General features: G+C 44.9%; 1 protein-coding gene across 6 annotated transcripts in view; it reads left to right on the plus strand.

The window, feature by feature from the left end:
* Positions 1-16,886, plus strand: part of RPH3A (rabphilin 3A) — a 159,750-nt gene that overhangs the window by 53,886 nt on the left and 88,978 nt on the right. For all 6 annotated transcript variants that reach the window (XM_075898755.1, XM_075898759.1, XM_075898758.1 and 3 more), the window contains one exon: positions 8,340-8,435. In XM_075898755.1, the coding sequence (XP_075754870.1) occupies positions 8,359-8,435 (77 nt within the window). In that variant the 5' untranslated portion in view covers positions 8,340-8,358. The remainder of the gene's footprint in view (positions 1-8,339; positions 8,436-16,886) is intronic.

Consider the following 16,886-nt stretch of genomic DNA (forward strand, 5'->3'; position numbering starts at 1 on the left):
GGTTTATTGCCTGGATTCTCACCAGGACACAATAAATGCCTAGAGCCTGCTAGCTCAAGGGAGTGTTGCAAGTTTGTGTCTCAGCATTTGTGCAAGACCAGATGCAGAGATGCTGCATGGGCATCTGGCTGGATCTAGCATGTACTGTTCCTGCAGAGTAACAACGTTTCCAGCGGTTTCATGCTGTTCTGTGAAGTGCTATCTAAGACCTCTGGGATGGCAGCCTAGGCCAGTTTATAAGTAGAGGCCCAGCTTGTTAAGGTTACATGGCTTTTAATAGTTGAGCAGTTTAGCCCCAGCCATCTGAAGAGATGTGGCATACGAGGGCAACCTCAGCTACTTTGTGCTGCTGTGATTCCAGCAGTGATTGCTAATCGGCTGAAGCTGTGTTGGCCTCTCTTTTGTAACCTGCGGAAAGCAAATGCCATTTGCCCAGAGGCTGTGGGAATAAAGGGGTTTTCTTCTCTGTCGATGCATCGTAAGAGGGCATGTCTTTTTTGAGTTGGACAATCAGATCCCTTTGGAACGCTGGTATCTGATGGGCTTTAGCTAATCCTACTGCTGGAGGCTGGTTCTTTAGCCAGAGATTCATGGACTGCTTGTGCTGTCTGTAAGGGGAACATGGGACCTCCCGGTCCTAAGGGGAGGTTTTGTTTCTAATCTAGCTGCATGGTAGCTTTCCCATGATTTTTAACATTGCTACCTCCCCCTGCCCAAGAGCAACAAGGAGCGTACAGGGGGTTCCTCTAGGGATGGGAAGCAGATGGGACGAATGGTATAAATAAGCATTGCCTCCGGGCAGCCCTTGTGCCAGAGCTGGGTCAAAGTTGTGACTGGAGCAGAGCTTGGATGGAGCAGAGCATCAAGCCCCCAGCGACAAATTTGTCTCCCACCTTTGGAGAGGTGGAGGTGTAAAGAAGCAAAGCATTTGGCCCAGACAGCACAAATTCAGGGCCAGATTCTCCGCCACGCTGTAGCTTCACTGGAGTTATGCCAGCAGAAGAATGAGCCCTCCACAATCAACATGAAGAGTCAGGGCTGGCCCACAACGTTTTGGCACCTGAGGCGGGGAGCTCAAATGACGCCCCCATGCTCCTTCGCTTGGGTCAAAACTTTGAAAGGTCTCAATTCCGCCTTCTTCCTGTTCTACTCCTCTCATGGCACTCCACCATCTCTGTGCATCTAGAGCAGAGAGAATACATACGCACCAGCAACAGACACAATTTTCTACACTCTGGGTCCTAGTGGTGCCTCTCCCCCCCACAGTTCGCCTCAGTTCGCCTCATGGTACGGCCAACCCTGTGAATAGTGTGAGAGGCTGCAGCAAGGGCCCTGCTGAGAGCATATCAAGTATTGTCTATGCTGAAATTGACAATGGCTGACACTGACTAGCCCACCCCAGGGCATATTTGCCCTTGTTGAGAAGGAGGAAAGCAGGGATCCCCTAACTGCCAAGAGAGGGGAATATCTTTTTCCCTTTTCAAAGATGTCTTCACTGCCTCACTGGGGAGAAGGACCTGGACATTGCCTAGAGCAATGGGTGCTGGCCGAGGTAAAATGGATGTGAAGCATTCTCCTGATGGACAGAGGAGGAGAAGTGTTCACGTCCTGCCGTTTAATAGGTGAGGAATGAGGTTTGAGGAGTTTAGCCTGGAGGCCAGAATATGCAACAGCCCCCTCCCTCTTCTTACACTGACTTGGGCTCTGCAGGAGATTCTTCTTTCTGCGGCAGCCTGGAAAAGGAAATTGGAACGTAGGGCTGGGAGTTATGCAGGCATCCGGTACAATATGATAAATGCACTCCAGAAATTTGATCCCAGCAGATCACTCTGGCGGTAGCAGCACCTCTACCAGTTTGTCCTGAAGGGAAAAGAGGCTGGAAAGAAAAGAGGGGGTAGAGGTGAAATGTCTGGAATGGTAACACTTTTTGGGGATTTATGCTGTCAGGGTTGAGATTTTAGGAGCCATATTTCTGTTGACTGGAAGAAGCTTTTAACGAAAAAGAAGAATTGTAACTTCATTAAAACTGCAGCAACATGAACACCTTTAGAGTTCTCACTTATTTTATTTCCCAAACTACTGATTTTAAGGGCAGTCTCGCTTTTCTCTAGTAAGTAGGTAGAACAGTTTAGTGCCGCTGAAACTCCAGTGACCCTTATTTTCAGGTTATGTTGCTATTGTCTTTTGATGACTGTATGCAAAAACACGGCACTAAACTCTCCCAGGTGGCGGTGATAGTAAATATCTGTGCCATGATGCATACACGGATCTAGTAGAGACAGAATTCCTACTATGCTAGGTGCTACACAGTTACAGCAGAAAGATAATTCTTGCTTTCTTATTTGCTATTGATCTAATCCATTGTACACTAGTCACCTGGATATTGAGATATCCTATATGCTCTATAGGGCAGATATCGTGTTAACTCTTTTCAGTTAATTGGCTGTGAAAAAGGAATACCATTAGGAATTGTAATTAGCACCCTTTCACTGGAGCTGCTGCTATGGTGACCTTTTTTAGAAAGCTAATGGCTTGAGGAAAGGTGGGTAGTAGTCTCTGGAAATTTGACAGCTCCCTGATTAACAGCTGAGAGCAAAAAGACCCTAATAACCTCTCTCTCCCACTCCCATGTGCCCATTGTTTTGTAGCTCCATAATACTGCTTTCTCCCTGATTGCTTGCACGTATCAAGCCAAATAGAACCCTGTCAGTCTGTTGATTTGCTAGCCTGGGTGAGAATTTAACTCAGCAGTTTTCTTTACACGGATGATTCCTTCTAACTTCTATTTGTTGTGCAGTATGTAAAAATGCCCCTCAACTGGTGTAATCCCCTGAAGAAATAGAATGAGCTGACAAATTCTGGAATGGCTTATTCAGTGGTGGTTTATCCCTGCTATTTAGCAGCATCTAAGATTTCTCCAGCAGTGTTTACTTATGCTATTTTCAGACAGAATTGAGTGCTACAATCATACATATAGGACAAGGGTGTCCAAACTTTTTTCAAAGAGGGCCAGATTTGATGAAGTGAACATGCGTGAGGGCCGACCATTTTGCCTGACATTCTTTGAACCATTACAATTAAATGCAAATTAACTATTTTATGCAAAGTTTATTGCAAACGGCATACTTTTCATTTCGTCACATGGATGACAAATCTAAACAGGTGTTAAATCACTCTGCCTTTCATATCTGAAGGCCAGATGAAAAAAAAAATCCAGGAAGCTGAAATATATGTCAGGAACATTGTAAAGTACATTACATATTATTGGTAATAAAGGTTGTCTGTAAACTTTTAAGTTCAAAAAATATGAACAGGAACATAACACCAAGTATACATGTTGTGTCCAAATATATTTATAACTGATTTAGACCAACTGACATTAACTGAGATTTTTACAATGTATTCATCTCAATACATATGGATTCGTTGGGGGCCATAAAAGATAGATATTGCCAAATTACCTGTGGGGCCGTATTAAACTGGAACACGGGCCGCAATTGGCCTGCGGGCCGGACTTTGGATATGCCTGATATAGGACATTTGGATGGTTGCAGAATTTCCTAAATGTATTTGGTGTCCTACTGTCCACCTGCATAGTTTGAACTTGTCCTTTACTTGCTTTTTGGAACATCAGTCAATATTCAAACAGGGCAAGCATTGGTTCTCATTTTTATTTTTATTTTCCTCTTTCCTGGGTGGGAGCTGCTGATGAAGCTGAAATAATAGGATTTGGTTTTTCCCATGGCCTGTTTTTCCAGAGTAGCGAGCATACCATGAATAAATCAGCTTTTATATAGTGCCAGTTCTTTAGGTGGCTCCAAACATGGAAAAAGGAATCAATAGAAATCATGATTACAAATGCCAAGTTCTCTCCAGTGTGCAGTATTGTTATAGTCCTGTCAGTCCCAGGATATTAGAGAGAGAAAGTTCTTTACATTCTTGTGCAAGCAGAATTCAAGTCACTTCTATTTGAGTCACCTCTGTGCTTCCTGCCATGGCTTCTGTCTGTTTGTACTCTTTTGGTTGCCACATCCCATGTTTGGTCTCCCACCCCACTGGGCATGGTGTTTGATATTTTGATACTTTCAACTTGCAGGGCCAGTGAAGGCAGCTATGATTGTGGTTTCATGAGTCAAGAGTGCTCCAAAGCTGCTCAGAACTCTGTTGCAGGCCCCACTTCAGATTTTCCTTTCCAAAAATTACAGCACTTCCCCTTGCAGTGATTGATGCAGACCCGTCTCCACCTGGTGCCAGGTTCCATTTCCAATAGGAAAGTCAGTGTGAAGTCGATTATATGATTAACTGATAAGCCTAAGCTTATCGGTTAATCTTGTTGACTTCATGCATTCTTCCCCCCCTTTTGCTGCCTCTGTATCAGCTGGCTCACCATGAGCACTGGATCTGCCTGCCTTTCCCCACGCTGCTGCTTCTGATAGAGAAAGGCAGCAGCATGGAGAGTTGGGGGGGAGGGAGGGGTAGGCTGGAGCAAATAAACATGAGGAGCTGGCTTTCAAGCAAGCTCCCCGTGCTTATCAGCTCCACAGACCCACCCCCTTGCTGCCTCCTACAGCGGGAGTGGTGGGGGAGAGGCCAGTTCTCCCAGCACCAGCTTCCTGGTGCCACCTGTCCCCACATGCTGCTTCCTCTATCTGTGGCAGCAGTGTGTGTGTGGGGGGGGGGGGGGGTCGAGAGGGCGGGTGAGTCTGCTATGAAACAGCCTCTGTCCATGGGGTGGGTATGTCTGAACTCCTTGCAGACAGGGGCTGCTCCGTATCCCTTGAAGCAGACTCTGTCCATGGGGAGGCTGGACCCCTGTGGACAGGAGCTGCTGCCACCCTTCTCTACTGCCTCCTTATCAGAGGCAGCAGCCCAGGGTGGCAGGCAGCTGATCTATGATGGAAGCTAGTTTTTAAACTGGCTTCCCTTGCGGACTGGCTCCTGCCTGGCATCTCACACTGCTGCCTCTGATACAGAGGCAGCAGTGCAAGGTAGCAGGGGGCTCCCTGGGATTGGGGTTGGTAGTGCAGTGTCTGTTGGACCTGACCCCTGGACTATTGAATAGTCATATAACCAACAGTATTTTGTGTGGTTACGTGACTATTCAAGTACCTGATATCTAACATCCCAAATTTCCAATAATATTTAACTCAGATGCCAGATACTTCCTGGAGCTTTGAAGGGAGTGTGTGTGTGGGTCGGGGGGAAGGGGGGTAGGCACATCGCTGCAGTTCAGTAGAGATCAAAATACTGAACACAGCCATCAGGGCAGGCATTGTGGGATACTAGTGGAAGCCAATTCTCTGGACAAAACAAGCTGCAGAGTCCATACTGGCCCTTTGCCAACAATAAAGGGAGGAGAAAAGGAAAAAAAGTCTCTTTTAGGGGTGGAAGTTTATGGTCATCAAAACTTTTTTTCCTGTCAAGTTGCTCTGCAGTGTGCATGTTCTCACTGTTTTGCCAGCAAAAGGCAGTTTTTGGTGACAAAACTTGGTAGTTTAGACAATGCTTTAGACAAATTTTTCTTTACCAGAGCATTTCATTTTGCTCTTTCTGATGTCAAAACAGGAGGGCTATGTCTACACTTGCGGCTTCTTGAGCAAGTACGGCCGTTCTTGTGCAAGAATCTGCAGAGCATCCACACTGCCCGCCTGCTCTTGCTCAAGTAAATTTACAGTACGGCGTGGTAAGAGGCAGCTCCTTGCGCAAGAGCTACGCTCTTTTTTGACAGGTGTAAGCCCTCTTGTGCAGGAGCTCTTGCGCAAGAGGGCAGTGTGGATGCTCAGCAGGGATTTCTTTTGCAAGAAAACCTTATGGCTAAAATGGCCACCAGAGCTTTCTTGCGAAAGACAGCATCCACACTGCCATGGGTGCTCTTGTGCAAAAGCACAGCTCACACATGGCAGTGTGGATGTTTTCTTGTGCAAGAGTTCTTGCACAAGAACACTTGCGCAAGATGTTCTTGCACAAGAAGCCGCGAGCGTAGACATAGCCGAGGTGTTCAACACTTTCAAAACAATGGTTTTGGTTTTTCATTTTGAAATTGAAATAATTTTTCATATTAAAAATTATAAAGTTTTTAACGGTTAAAATTGGAATAAGATGTTTCAGTTTTATCAATGTTTTGATAGTTCTCAAATTATTTTTATTTCTGAATTTCATTTTACAGAAAATGAATTTATTTTGTTTTTTCATTTCCATTTCAGAATGGAGAAATTCAAAACTGCAGAATTTCTTTTGAAATGGAAAAGAAATACTAGATGTTGCTTATGTCTGTGGCAAAGTAGGGTCATTAATGGGATCTGGACATATTGTTTCTCACACACAACTATCAAAACTTTTGTTACCCTGGAAATACCACCTTGGTGTAGACTGGTGGTCTCCAACCTTTTTAACCACAAGATCACTTTTTCAACTTAGGTGCAATGTAAGATCTACCTCAAACCCAAATACCCTTGTCCGGCTTCTTTCCTGCCTCTTGTTTTAGACTCCACTCCTGCTCCACCCCTTCTCCGAGGCCTCACCCTGCTCACTCTATCCCCTTTCCTCCCCCATCCTACTCATTTTCACCACGCTGGAGTAAAGGGTTGGGGTGCAGGCTCTGGTCTTGGGCCAAGGGCTTTGGAGTGTGGGAGGGTCTCCGGGCTTAGCCCAGGGTGGGATTGGGGTCCAGGAGAGTTTCAGGGTACAAGCTCTGGGAAGGAGTTTGAGTGCAGGGGAACTCACGTCAGGGGCAGGAGGTTGTGTTCAGGGCTGGGACAGGGGTTCAGGAAGCAGGTTCTGGCTGGGCACTGTGTAATTGAGACAGCTTCTGGGTGGTGGAGCAGTGGGGTTAAGGCAGGTTTACGCCTGCCCTGGCCCTGTACTGCTCCTGAAAGCAGCTGGCATTTGCAGCAATGGCTCCATGGCACCATGTGCTGCCCCTCATCTACAGGCATTAAGCCCACAGCTTCTACTGGCCGTGGTTCCCTGCAGAGTTATTGATCTGCAGGAGTGGTATTTGCAGGCCAGGACAGCATGTGGAGACCCTCTGCTCTGCCTTTCTCAGGGGCTGTAGGGACATGCCAGCCACCTCCAGGAGCAGCAGTTATCATAGAGATAATCACTCCAGCCACAACAGGTTAGGCCAGGGGTTCTCAAACTTATGATATCGTAACCCCCCTCTCAGTTGCTTGCAACCCCCCCCCTCGATTGCTGCAACCAGCCTCTCCTTTGTTCACGACCCCCCCCCCCCCCAAGTTGTTTTCAATCTCCCTCTAAGCGACCCCCTTTGAGAAACGCTGGGTTAGGCAGTTTAGATCTCACTACTCAAAGAATTATATTTAAGTGTGAGAGAGAAATGAAAATTCTGAAATGCACAGAACAGTCAAACAAAAAAACTCCACTTTGCAAGCAGTAAATATAACTCCCCACATACGTGTTGGGTCAGGAGAAGTGAAGGTAGAGGGGTGTGTGTGTGTGTGTGTGTGTGTGTGTGTGTGTGAGATTTGCATTGCCAAGCTTGGAGATGGGGTACAGGAGTGAGGGGAAGAGGACACCCTGATATCGGTGCCCTCCTCTTCTCCCTCCCACACTCTCCACAGCAAGCAGAAGGCTCCCAGAGGACAGCTCTAAGGCAGAGTGTAGGAGCAACATGACAGTGGATGGAGGGGCTACTGAAGTGCCAGCTTTTGATAGCTTCCTGGCCAAACCTGTCAGGATCCCCTGTCAGAGGCTCCAAGATCTGCTGGTAGATCCTGATCTACTGGTTGGTGATCACTGGTGTAGATGGTAGTGTTATTGATGCATATTACCTGGACTGTGGATGAAGCTGATATTCCGCTTCTTTCCCCTTTCTTTAACTTTCAGGAGAACAAACTTAGCCAAAATATTTTAATTGTCTCCACCAAACTGCCCCTCTTTCTTGGTCATCTATTTTTTAAAATTAGAAACCCAGACATTTTCTAACTTATGAGCGGCTGTACAGCCAAGGTGTAAACTTTAATCTGGAACCTAAACTGTGCAAATTGAATTCTCATACTATTGTTACAGAGGCTATTTAGAACAGGAATAATCCTGTATGAACAAGATCTCCAACCATTTCTCAGATTTATGGAAGAATTGGTGGTGCTGGTGCATTTCAGTAAGGCTCTACATTACATATTTATGTGCTGAAGTGAGATTTATTGTTGATTAAAGTGACAGAAAAGGCACTGGTTATAGCTAAATGTTCAGTGGGAAAACACCATTTATTTTATGGCTCCACTGTATGTATTTCCTGGAGCTTCTCTCAACTTCTCTGAGTAAAAGAATCTAGTATTTTTATCTTACTGGTGACTTGCAAACTCTGTTTATTTTTCCAGATAGCCTCAAGAGTCAGCCATGACAGACACAATGTTTGGCAGCAGTACTGATCGGTGGATGTGTCCAAATGACAGACCAATGTCCCTCCGAGCCAAGTAAGGGGATCCCTGTTCGTCAATCTAGACTTGTTTGTGGCTAAACAATGTATTGCTACACAAATGTACTTGACACATACATACTGAATTGGATTAATCAATGTCTTTCTAGGGTAGATTCAACTCTGTTCTCCCAATGTAAATTGTAAATCTCTCCAGCTGTCAATCCAGATTCTTATATTGCCTCCATCATCTTGGTATTGGTACTTTTTGTAAACGAATGGTGTTATTCTGTTACAATTGAGATAGGAAGCTGACATGAGGGCCTTCACCATGCTGAATTATCTGTGAAAATTACCTACTAATTCTATGGAAGGAGCCCTTCTATGGTGGGAGGGGTAGCTCAGTGGTTTGAGCATTGGCCTGATAAACCCGGGGTTGTGAGTTCAGCCCTTGAGGGGGCCATTTAGGGATTTGGGGTAAAATCTATCAGGGATAGTACTTGGTCCTGCTATGAAGGCAGGGGACTTCCAGCTCTAGGAGATAGGCAATCTCCATTCATTTCATATCAGCCCTAATGTAGACTGATTGCTGGTTCTTGTACTAGCATGCTCAGAACAAGGAAGCTTAGGATGGCTGAAAGGCACATGCCTGGTCTGTATTGGCACTCCCACCTCTGTCACCAGTGATGGAGCTGCATGGATGACAACAGGGACATGAGATTTTCAAAAAGCCCTCACATGCAATCACACCCTCTGTGTCTCCAGTGAGCAAAGCATTTAGATGCGTCTGAACAAGTAAATTCCATTTGTTACTAGACCTTTAATATTTTTTATTTATATTTTTTATTAACAACCAAAGCAGTCAGTTTGCTCTGGAATTAAATCCAAGTAACGTATTCCTTATAAATATTTGGAGGACTTTCTCCCCTAATGTTTAGACATCATAGAAGTTCACAGGACTTACTGTGTTCTGTAGCGAGTTCATTAGAAATTAAATTGCTGGCCGAGCAAAGCTCACAGGCATGTAAGTGACTTTACCCTGCATACCTGATCTCTCACTAGCTCCGAAAAGAGAGCCACTCTATAAAAGAAAAAGGTGAATAGGTTTCGATTATAGCATCCCTAGACTAAGAGATCACATGGAAAATTTTCTTTCTGAGAAAGACTTGGATTTGTTAGCCATGTTCTTCAACCTTCTACTTTTTTTAAAACAAAAATGGTGGAGAGGATGGAGGAGAGTTTATGATGGAAACTTATAATATGATGGTTCTTATTAATCTACTTCATTAGAAAAGTGAGCCTTGAAGATCAGTGAAAATGACGTGAATAATTTACAGGACAGCATGTTGTGCTAATTATTTAGGGAAGAATGTGTACTTCAGTCAACAAAATCACGTGCCAAGAGAAAAGAGAAGTTAAAGGTTGATTGGATTTGAGTCTCTTCAAAAGTGCAACACACATGCACATACCCTGGATACAGCTTCATTTTTGGGTACGCCTACACTGCACAGCTATTTTGGGATACCAGAAGTATCCCGAGATAGCTACCCTGCATCTACACAAACTGCCTGTTATTTTGAAATATATTTTGAAATAAAAGGCGCACTGTTTCGCCATCCCGGGAATCCTCATTCCAAGCGGGTTAAGGGATGTCTCAAAATAGCACATTATTTCAAAATTTGGCACTGTGTAGATGTGAACAAATTTCAAAATAAGTTATTTCAAAATAGATTTGAAATAAAATACACAATTTGTATAGTGCAAATTGCGTTTCTCTTATTTCGAGTTTAGGGTGCTATGTAGATGCATCCTTTGTTGGGCTGGGTATTTTCACTTGTGTAGCCCAGGTCCCTATGGAGCATGGGCCCATGGCTACGCAGAATCTGCATCCAAAAGTTCCCAGAGCTTGGGAGTATTTTGATTCTAGGTTTGTTCAAACACCTAGTTAAGGCCTTATAGGATAGTTTAATATTGGAGTTTGGAGTTTGAAATCAAGTCTTAAAATCAGTCTTGCTGGGCCCAGGATTTTACTGGCGGCCTCTCTCTTTAGCAATGATGATCTGTCCCTGTTCCTTTCCTCTGTGGGTTTGCTGCTATTGCTAAGAGCCGTGGCCATCTTGTTCGTGTGCCTCAGATGCATTTGCCATTTCTTATGCAGTGGGGAAAGAAAGGAGAGCAGGTAGCTTCTGCTGTGCATGTATAGGCCCCAGGTGGCCACTCTGATGCTTGGGCTCAGTCATCAGACAGCCCTGTTGCATTGGGCTCTCAAGGAATAATGGGAACATAGAGAAAGCAACAAACTGTCAGTTCGAATTACTGATGAAACAAGCAGTGCTGTTACTGCTGCTAGCATGAGTTGTCGTCATTGTTTTTCTCACCTAATCTTTATTCTCTCTCTCTCTTTCTGTCTCTCTCTCTCTTTGGTATGCCTTCCTGCAGTGAAAAGGAACAGTAAGTATTCTGCTTTGTATTTTGCTTGCATCCAGAAGCATTTTTGGGCCTCCAAAGGGAAGGCAAGGTGTCACTCAAGAACAATTACTTTTGAAAAAGTTGTCATATTTTATGCAACTTTAGGGAATCTTTCAAAATGTTCCCCAACATCCCCAAATGTCTCTGCCTTGTCCTTTCACTGAGCAGTGCAAAGTGAGTGTATTGGACATACACACAAGCTGTAATATGTACAACTTGCCAGGACACTTTACAGCTACAAACACTAATAACAGCATTAAATAAGAGCACAGGTGGAGAAAAATGAACACACGGAGGCAAAGGAGAAAGGGAGGGCTTCAGCTAAGATTTGAAGCGAGGTAACAGGCCAGATCCAGGACTTGTCTGTATCAGCGTGACTCCATAGAAGTAAACAGACTTGGCTGCCATTGATTTATATCGGCTGAAGATCTAGCCTGCTGCGTTGATGAGAGAGACACAGAGAATCTGTACCAGATGGCGGGAGCTACAGAGGAGACTGGCTGGAGGATGACTGATGGGAATTGCTGAAGGAAATTTTTAGTCTTTTTTTAAAAATTTTCTTTTCCTATCCCCATCTGTATCTAACCCAGAGGCACTGAGACCACTGAATAGGGAGCTTTAGCTGGAAGCCGGTTGGCATTTAGCTCGTGCTGTACAGTCACATGGCTTTCTCAGTGCCTCTGGGTTACATGTATGAAAAATGATCTTGGCTTCTTGGCATTGTGAGATGTACTGATCCTCTGAACTAGAAGGAATTCCAATTCATAGACCTTCATACACCACTTTCTAGTGTTTTTGGAGCACTCTTTTGCGTTGATGTCTGGCCTGCATTTCTGATGTAGCTGAATTATAAAGCTGAAAGGGCCAAAACTCCATTCACCCGTGTGAAAACTTTCTTTGACAGGATATTACATCTTGTGGATAAGGGAGAAGCGGTGGACGTGGTTTACCTAGACTTTACTAAAGCATTTGATACAGTCTCTCTTGACCTTCTTATCAATAAACTAGGGAAATATAATCTAGATGGGGTTATATAAAGTGGGTGCCTAATTCAGGGAGTAGTTATCAATGGTTCACAGTCATGCTGGCAGAGCATAACAAGTGGGGTTTCGCAAGGGGTTAGTTTTGGGACCAGTTCTGTTCAATATCTTCATCAATGATTTACATGATGGCATAGAGTACGCTTAATATGTTTGCAGATGATACCAAGCTGGGAGGGGTTGTAACTGCTTTGGAGGACAGAGTCAAAATGATCTGGACAAACTGGAGAAATGGTCTGAGGTAAATAGGATGAAGTTTAATAAGGACAAAAGCCAAGTACTCCACTTATGAAGGATCAATCAGTTTCAGACATACAGAATGGGAAGCGATTGTCTAGGAAGGAGTACTGCAGAAAGGGCTCTAGGGGTCAGAGTGGACCACAAGCTAAATGTGAATCAACAGTATGACTGTTGTGGGGGAAGGAGGGAGCAAACATGATTCTGGGATGCATTAACAGGAGTGTTGTGAGCAAGACACGAGAAGTCATTCTTCCACTCTACTCTGCGCTGGTTAGGTTCCAGTTGGAGTATTGTGTCCAGTTCTGGGCACCACCTTTCAGGAAAGATATGGAGAAATTGGAGAAGGTCCAGAAAAGAGCAACAAAAATGATAACAGAACCATAAAACATGACATGTGAGGGAAAACTGAAAGAATTAGGTTTGTTTAGTTTGGAAAAGAGAAGCCTGAAAAGGGACATGATAGCAGTTTTCAGGTACCTAAAAGGGTATTACAAGGAGGAGCGAGGAAAAATTGTTCTCTTTGGCCTCTGAGGATAGGACAAGAAGCAATGGGCTTAAATTGCAGCAAGGAAGGTTTAGGTTGGGCATTACAAAAAACTTCCTAACTTCCAGGGTGGTTAAACACTGGTATAAATTGCCTAGGGAATCTCCGTCTCTGGAGATATTTAAGAACAGGGTAGACAAACGTCTGTTAGGGATGATCTTGATGATGCTTGGACCTGCCATGAAGGCAGGGGACTGGACTTGATGACCTCTCGAGGTCCCTTTCAGTTTTAATATTCAGTGATTCCGTGTATAAATCAGGAGCTGCTCTACTGATGGCAGTGAAGATTGCCTTGCTGTGCACTGGTATGAGATGATGGTTCTGAGCCACATCTCCTACAAACACTCAAATCATTGCAAAAGTGCAAAGTAACCAACCTGATCCAAATGCATTGAATTAGCTAAGATTCCACAGGCACAAGTGAATTTCCATGGTGCATGTGGAGCAGGGAGAGACAGAAATGAAGCACCCTTTGACTAGGTCATATATTTATTTAAAGCTGCCAGCGGTGGAGCAACTTGATGAGGTTTGATGGAAGTTAATGCCAGGAATCGGACTGAAGAAGCTCATGCCAACACAGCAGAGTTCACTCTTTGGGTGGCATGGGACAATCTGTCTTAAGGGCAGTGCTGCAAACACATGACTGATGCAGCCAAGACTGGTGTGCAGCAATTTTGACAGTGAAACCCCTTCTTCCTCTTATAGTGCAAGTCACTGTTGCATTTGTGGGGGACCTGGTTGCATGAGGAGCAGCCTTCAAGACATTCCTGCCACTGTTTTGTCTTCCTTTTACCATTGCTTTTCTCCTAGATCTCAATAAAGACCCTCAAAGTCATTGGAAAGATTCTTCTTGAATACAATGGGCTTTGGATCCACCCCTATCTAATTACCAGCCCCAATGATAGCTGGGGTTAGTACTCCATAGAACTTCTAAAAACAAGGTCCCCTTTCCTCCATGTTAATACAACACTCAATTTCTGCTCAGTCTGTCATCATTCTGATCTTACTTTACTTGAATACAACTGGACAAAGACATAAAATGAGCAGAGGGCATTTACTACTTGTGACATCTGTATAATGCACCGGACCTATAGTATGCACACAAGGATAGGTAACTGTCCAATTCAGACGTTGAAAGCAGTAGTGAGAACAATTTGTTATACAGTCACAATATTTTGTTCCCTGGCAGCTGTCTCTTTGTTTGCTGCTCCAGCTGCTGCTTTTTCATGCTCGCTTTCATATTAGGAAGCTGTTGTGTTGCAGTCATCTATTTATATGAATCGGTTCAATTCAGGGTGGGTGTATCTGAAACTTAAATTATAAATCACTGTTGTTTAATATCCTTAGTGGCATGTCGACAAGCACTTGTTTTAAGAGTTTCATATCCAAGTCAAGAATGTTAGGAGGAAATCAGATGTTTGAAATCTGGCACAGTTCATCCTGGCAGAGAAGTATATTTATCTCTCAAACAACTTGGATGCTTCAGACATATGTTGTCTATGTTGCACATTTTCGTTGTCACTACATCATCCAGCTGCAACCACTAATATATCCACTTTATATCACACTTTTGTGGGGAATGGCTCGAGACACGTTAGAATGGAGCTAAGAACAAAAACAACCCTTGGTTCTAGAAATGAAATGTTGCCTGCCCTATAGTTAAATGAAATGTTGCTCATGACTTTCACATGGATACAGTCACTGAAGAGTCATTAATTTAAAGCACACAATGTAAAATGGCCACTTGGGGATTATTGGATGCTGGCAATGGAAGATTTTTACTTACGGACAATCTCATTTATGATGGTAAGTGAATGCTTGCTGCTTGCTTTTGTCTAGTGCTTTGCAACCTATGAGCCATGAGAATGTGGTTCCAAATGCTGGTCTTAGAAGACATGGGTCTCCTTGCTTCTCCTTTCACTCACTCTGGTGGTAAATCAGGAGCAACTCTGAGAAGGAGAATGGAACAACCCTGGTGTGAGAGGAGAATGAGGGCTCCTCTCTGTTCCCTTTACATGCTTGGCTCAGTCCTCTCTCAGATACATGGCAGGAGGAGCTAGACCTACTTCTGCCCCAATAATACTCTTCAGGAGAGGCTGTAGAATTACAGGGCTTACCTCCTTCTACATCAGGGGTGGGCAATAATTTTTGATAGGGCCCACCAAGAATTTGAAAAGTGATTAAGTACCAGACTTTTCCAGACAGGCCCTGGATGGGAAACTTACCTGGGCAACTCCTGGCCAGCAGCCCAGCTGGTTTCTCAGGCAGGTTCTCTGCCTGTCCCTGCCCTGGCTGTAGGGGTCACGTGGATCTAAGGGAACTGCTAGCTGTTCAAAACAGCCTGTGGTTCCCGCAAGGCCTTGCGCCCCTGCCAGGGTGGAAGCAGAGGGCAAGAGACTGATTGGCTTGGATGCAGGGTGAGAGTACGAAGTTTCCTCCTGCAGCCAGAGATGCATGGTGCCTAGAGCAGGGCTGGGGGCTGGATTTGGCCTGCCTAACACTTTAATCCGGCCTGTGGGCTGCATCTGGTCACTTTCTGTTTATACTCTGCTGCCTGTGTCACTCAATTTCCAGGGAGTGGCTCAAATAGTAGAATCTATTTAAATGGCCCCTGGTTTCCAGTCACACAGCTACCCCAGAAGGGGCTAGAGCTGTAAGCCTTTTAAGTAGCCATACAGTAACTCGGGCGCCTCCCAGGCGAAGTGGTAACAGTGGGGCTGGGAGCCGTGGGCCCCTTGTTCTGTTTTTACTTTAAAGCCTCTGGCCTAAGACAGTTCTGGAGGGAGGCTGGTCTCCAGCCCCCACCCCTTCTGTCCCAAGCCCCACCCCTTCTGGGGGATGGAGCCAGTCCATGTCTAGTATCAAAACTCGTTAAATGGCCCCCCTGTGAAAATGATTGCCCAGTCCTGGTCTAGAGGGAATTGTGGAGAGGAGGTGCCACAGGAAGTACTGCCAATGAGACCCAAAGAGACAGTACCTTGTGGCCCCCTGACTGGCCAAAGGCCCCTACTTAACCCCATAGGTAGGCAGGCATGGGAGGTTGCCAGGGCAACCAGACAGATATTTGGATGCTGCAATACCTGACTTCACCTCATCTCCTGATCTCCAGTCTCTGACTTGTGTTTATGAGATCTGGCCTTGCAGTGCCTCCAACTCCAGCCTGATGTTTACTGTTCCTGGAGGCCAGACCTTAGTCCAGCTGGGATAGCTAGACTAAACTACAATTGGGGAAGTTATCTGAAGATACTTATTGTAAACTGCTTCCTTATGACAGGCACTTGCTCGTGGAAGGACTTAATGGATGATTTACAATGGTCTTCATTTGTAAAGTTTCTTCATAAGCCATTGTTTTATATTGGCATGCTGGAGGAGCCCTTGACTTGGAGACTCATCTGAAGTGCAGCCTTTGACTACTAGAAATGGTTTTGATTTCCTAGCCCTGATGTGGCAAATTTTCATAGACAGCTACCATTCTTTTCATGCATGTGCACGCACTGTTCTTCAGGAAGTTGTCCATCCAACTCCCACATTTGGGTGCCAGAATGACTTTTTTGTGTGTGTCCATATGAGACTCCGGTGCCCCACAGAAAGACCCAGACTTGAGACCAAACCTTGGATCAGAAATGCCTGTCTTCACCCTTCAGACCTGAGTTTGAGTTTTGCAGCCTGGCTCAACCTCTTCCCAAAGTTGGGGTGGGAGCGTATCAATATTTGAGTGTGCCAAATTTTGTGTCAGTCTAAGCTCTGGGTTTGGAGACTGAGACCAACAGCCCTGCATGGAGATGCAGTGAACACACTTCTCTCTGGGCAGGTGAATTTTGGGTGATATAAGAGAGGTTCACTGGACACCGACATGAATGCAGAGAAGAAATCCAGGATTAATAGCATGGTCTGGACTAGGGATGTGAAAGTGTAAACATGTACATGGTTAACCGTTAGACTTGGGCTCATCAGTTAACGTTCAGGATTATATTCAGGCTCCTGAGACATGCAGGGAGCTGGCTTAAAAGCTGGCTCCCCATATGCACTGGCTCCCAGGCAGCCAACTGTCCTCCCATGCTGCTGCCTCTGTGTCAGGAGGAAGCCAGTATGTGCAGGGAATCACCCACTCGCTCTCCCCCTGCGTGTAACTGCTGAAAATTTCAGCAGTTACACGGTTATTTAATTAAACACATTTTAACATCATTAGTCTGGAGTGGCCATGTGAGATGTTTCC

This window comes from Pelodiscus sinensis, chromosome 15 (genome assembly GCF_049634645.1).
Source record: "Pelodiscus sinensis isolate JC-2024 chromosome 15, ASM4963464v1, whole genome shotgun sequence".
In the NCBI taxonomy this organism is placed as follows: Eukaryota; Metazoa; Chordata; order Testudines; family Trionychidae; genus Pelodiscus; species Pelodiscus sinensis.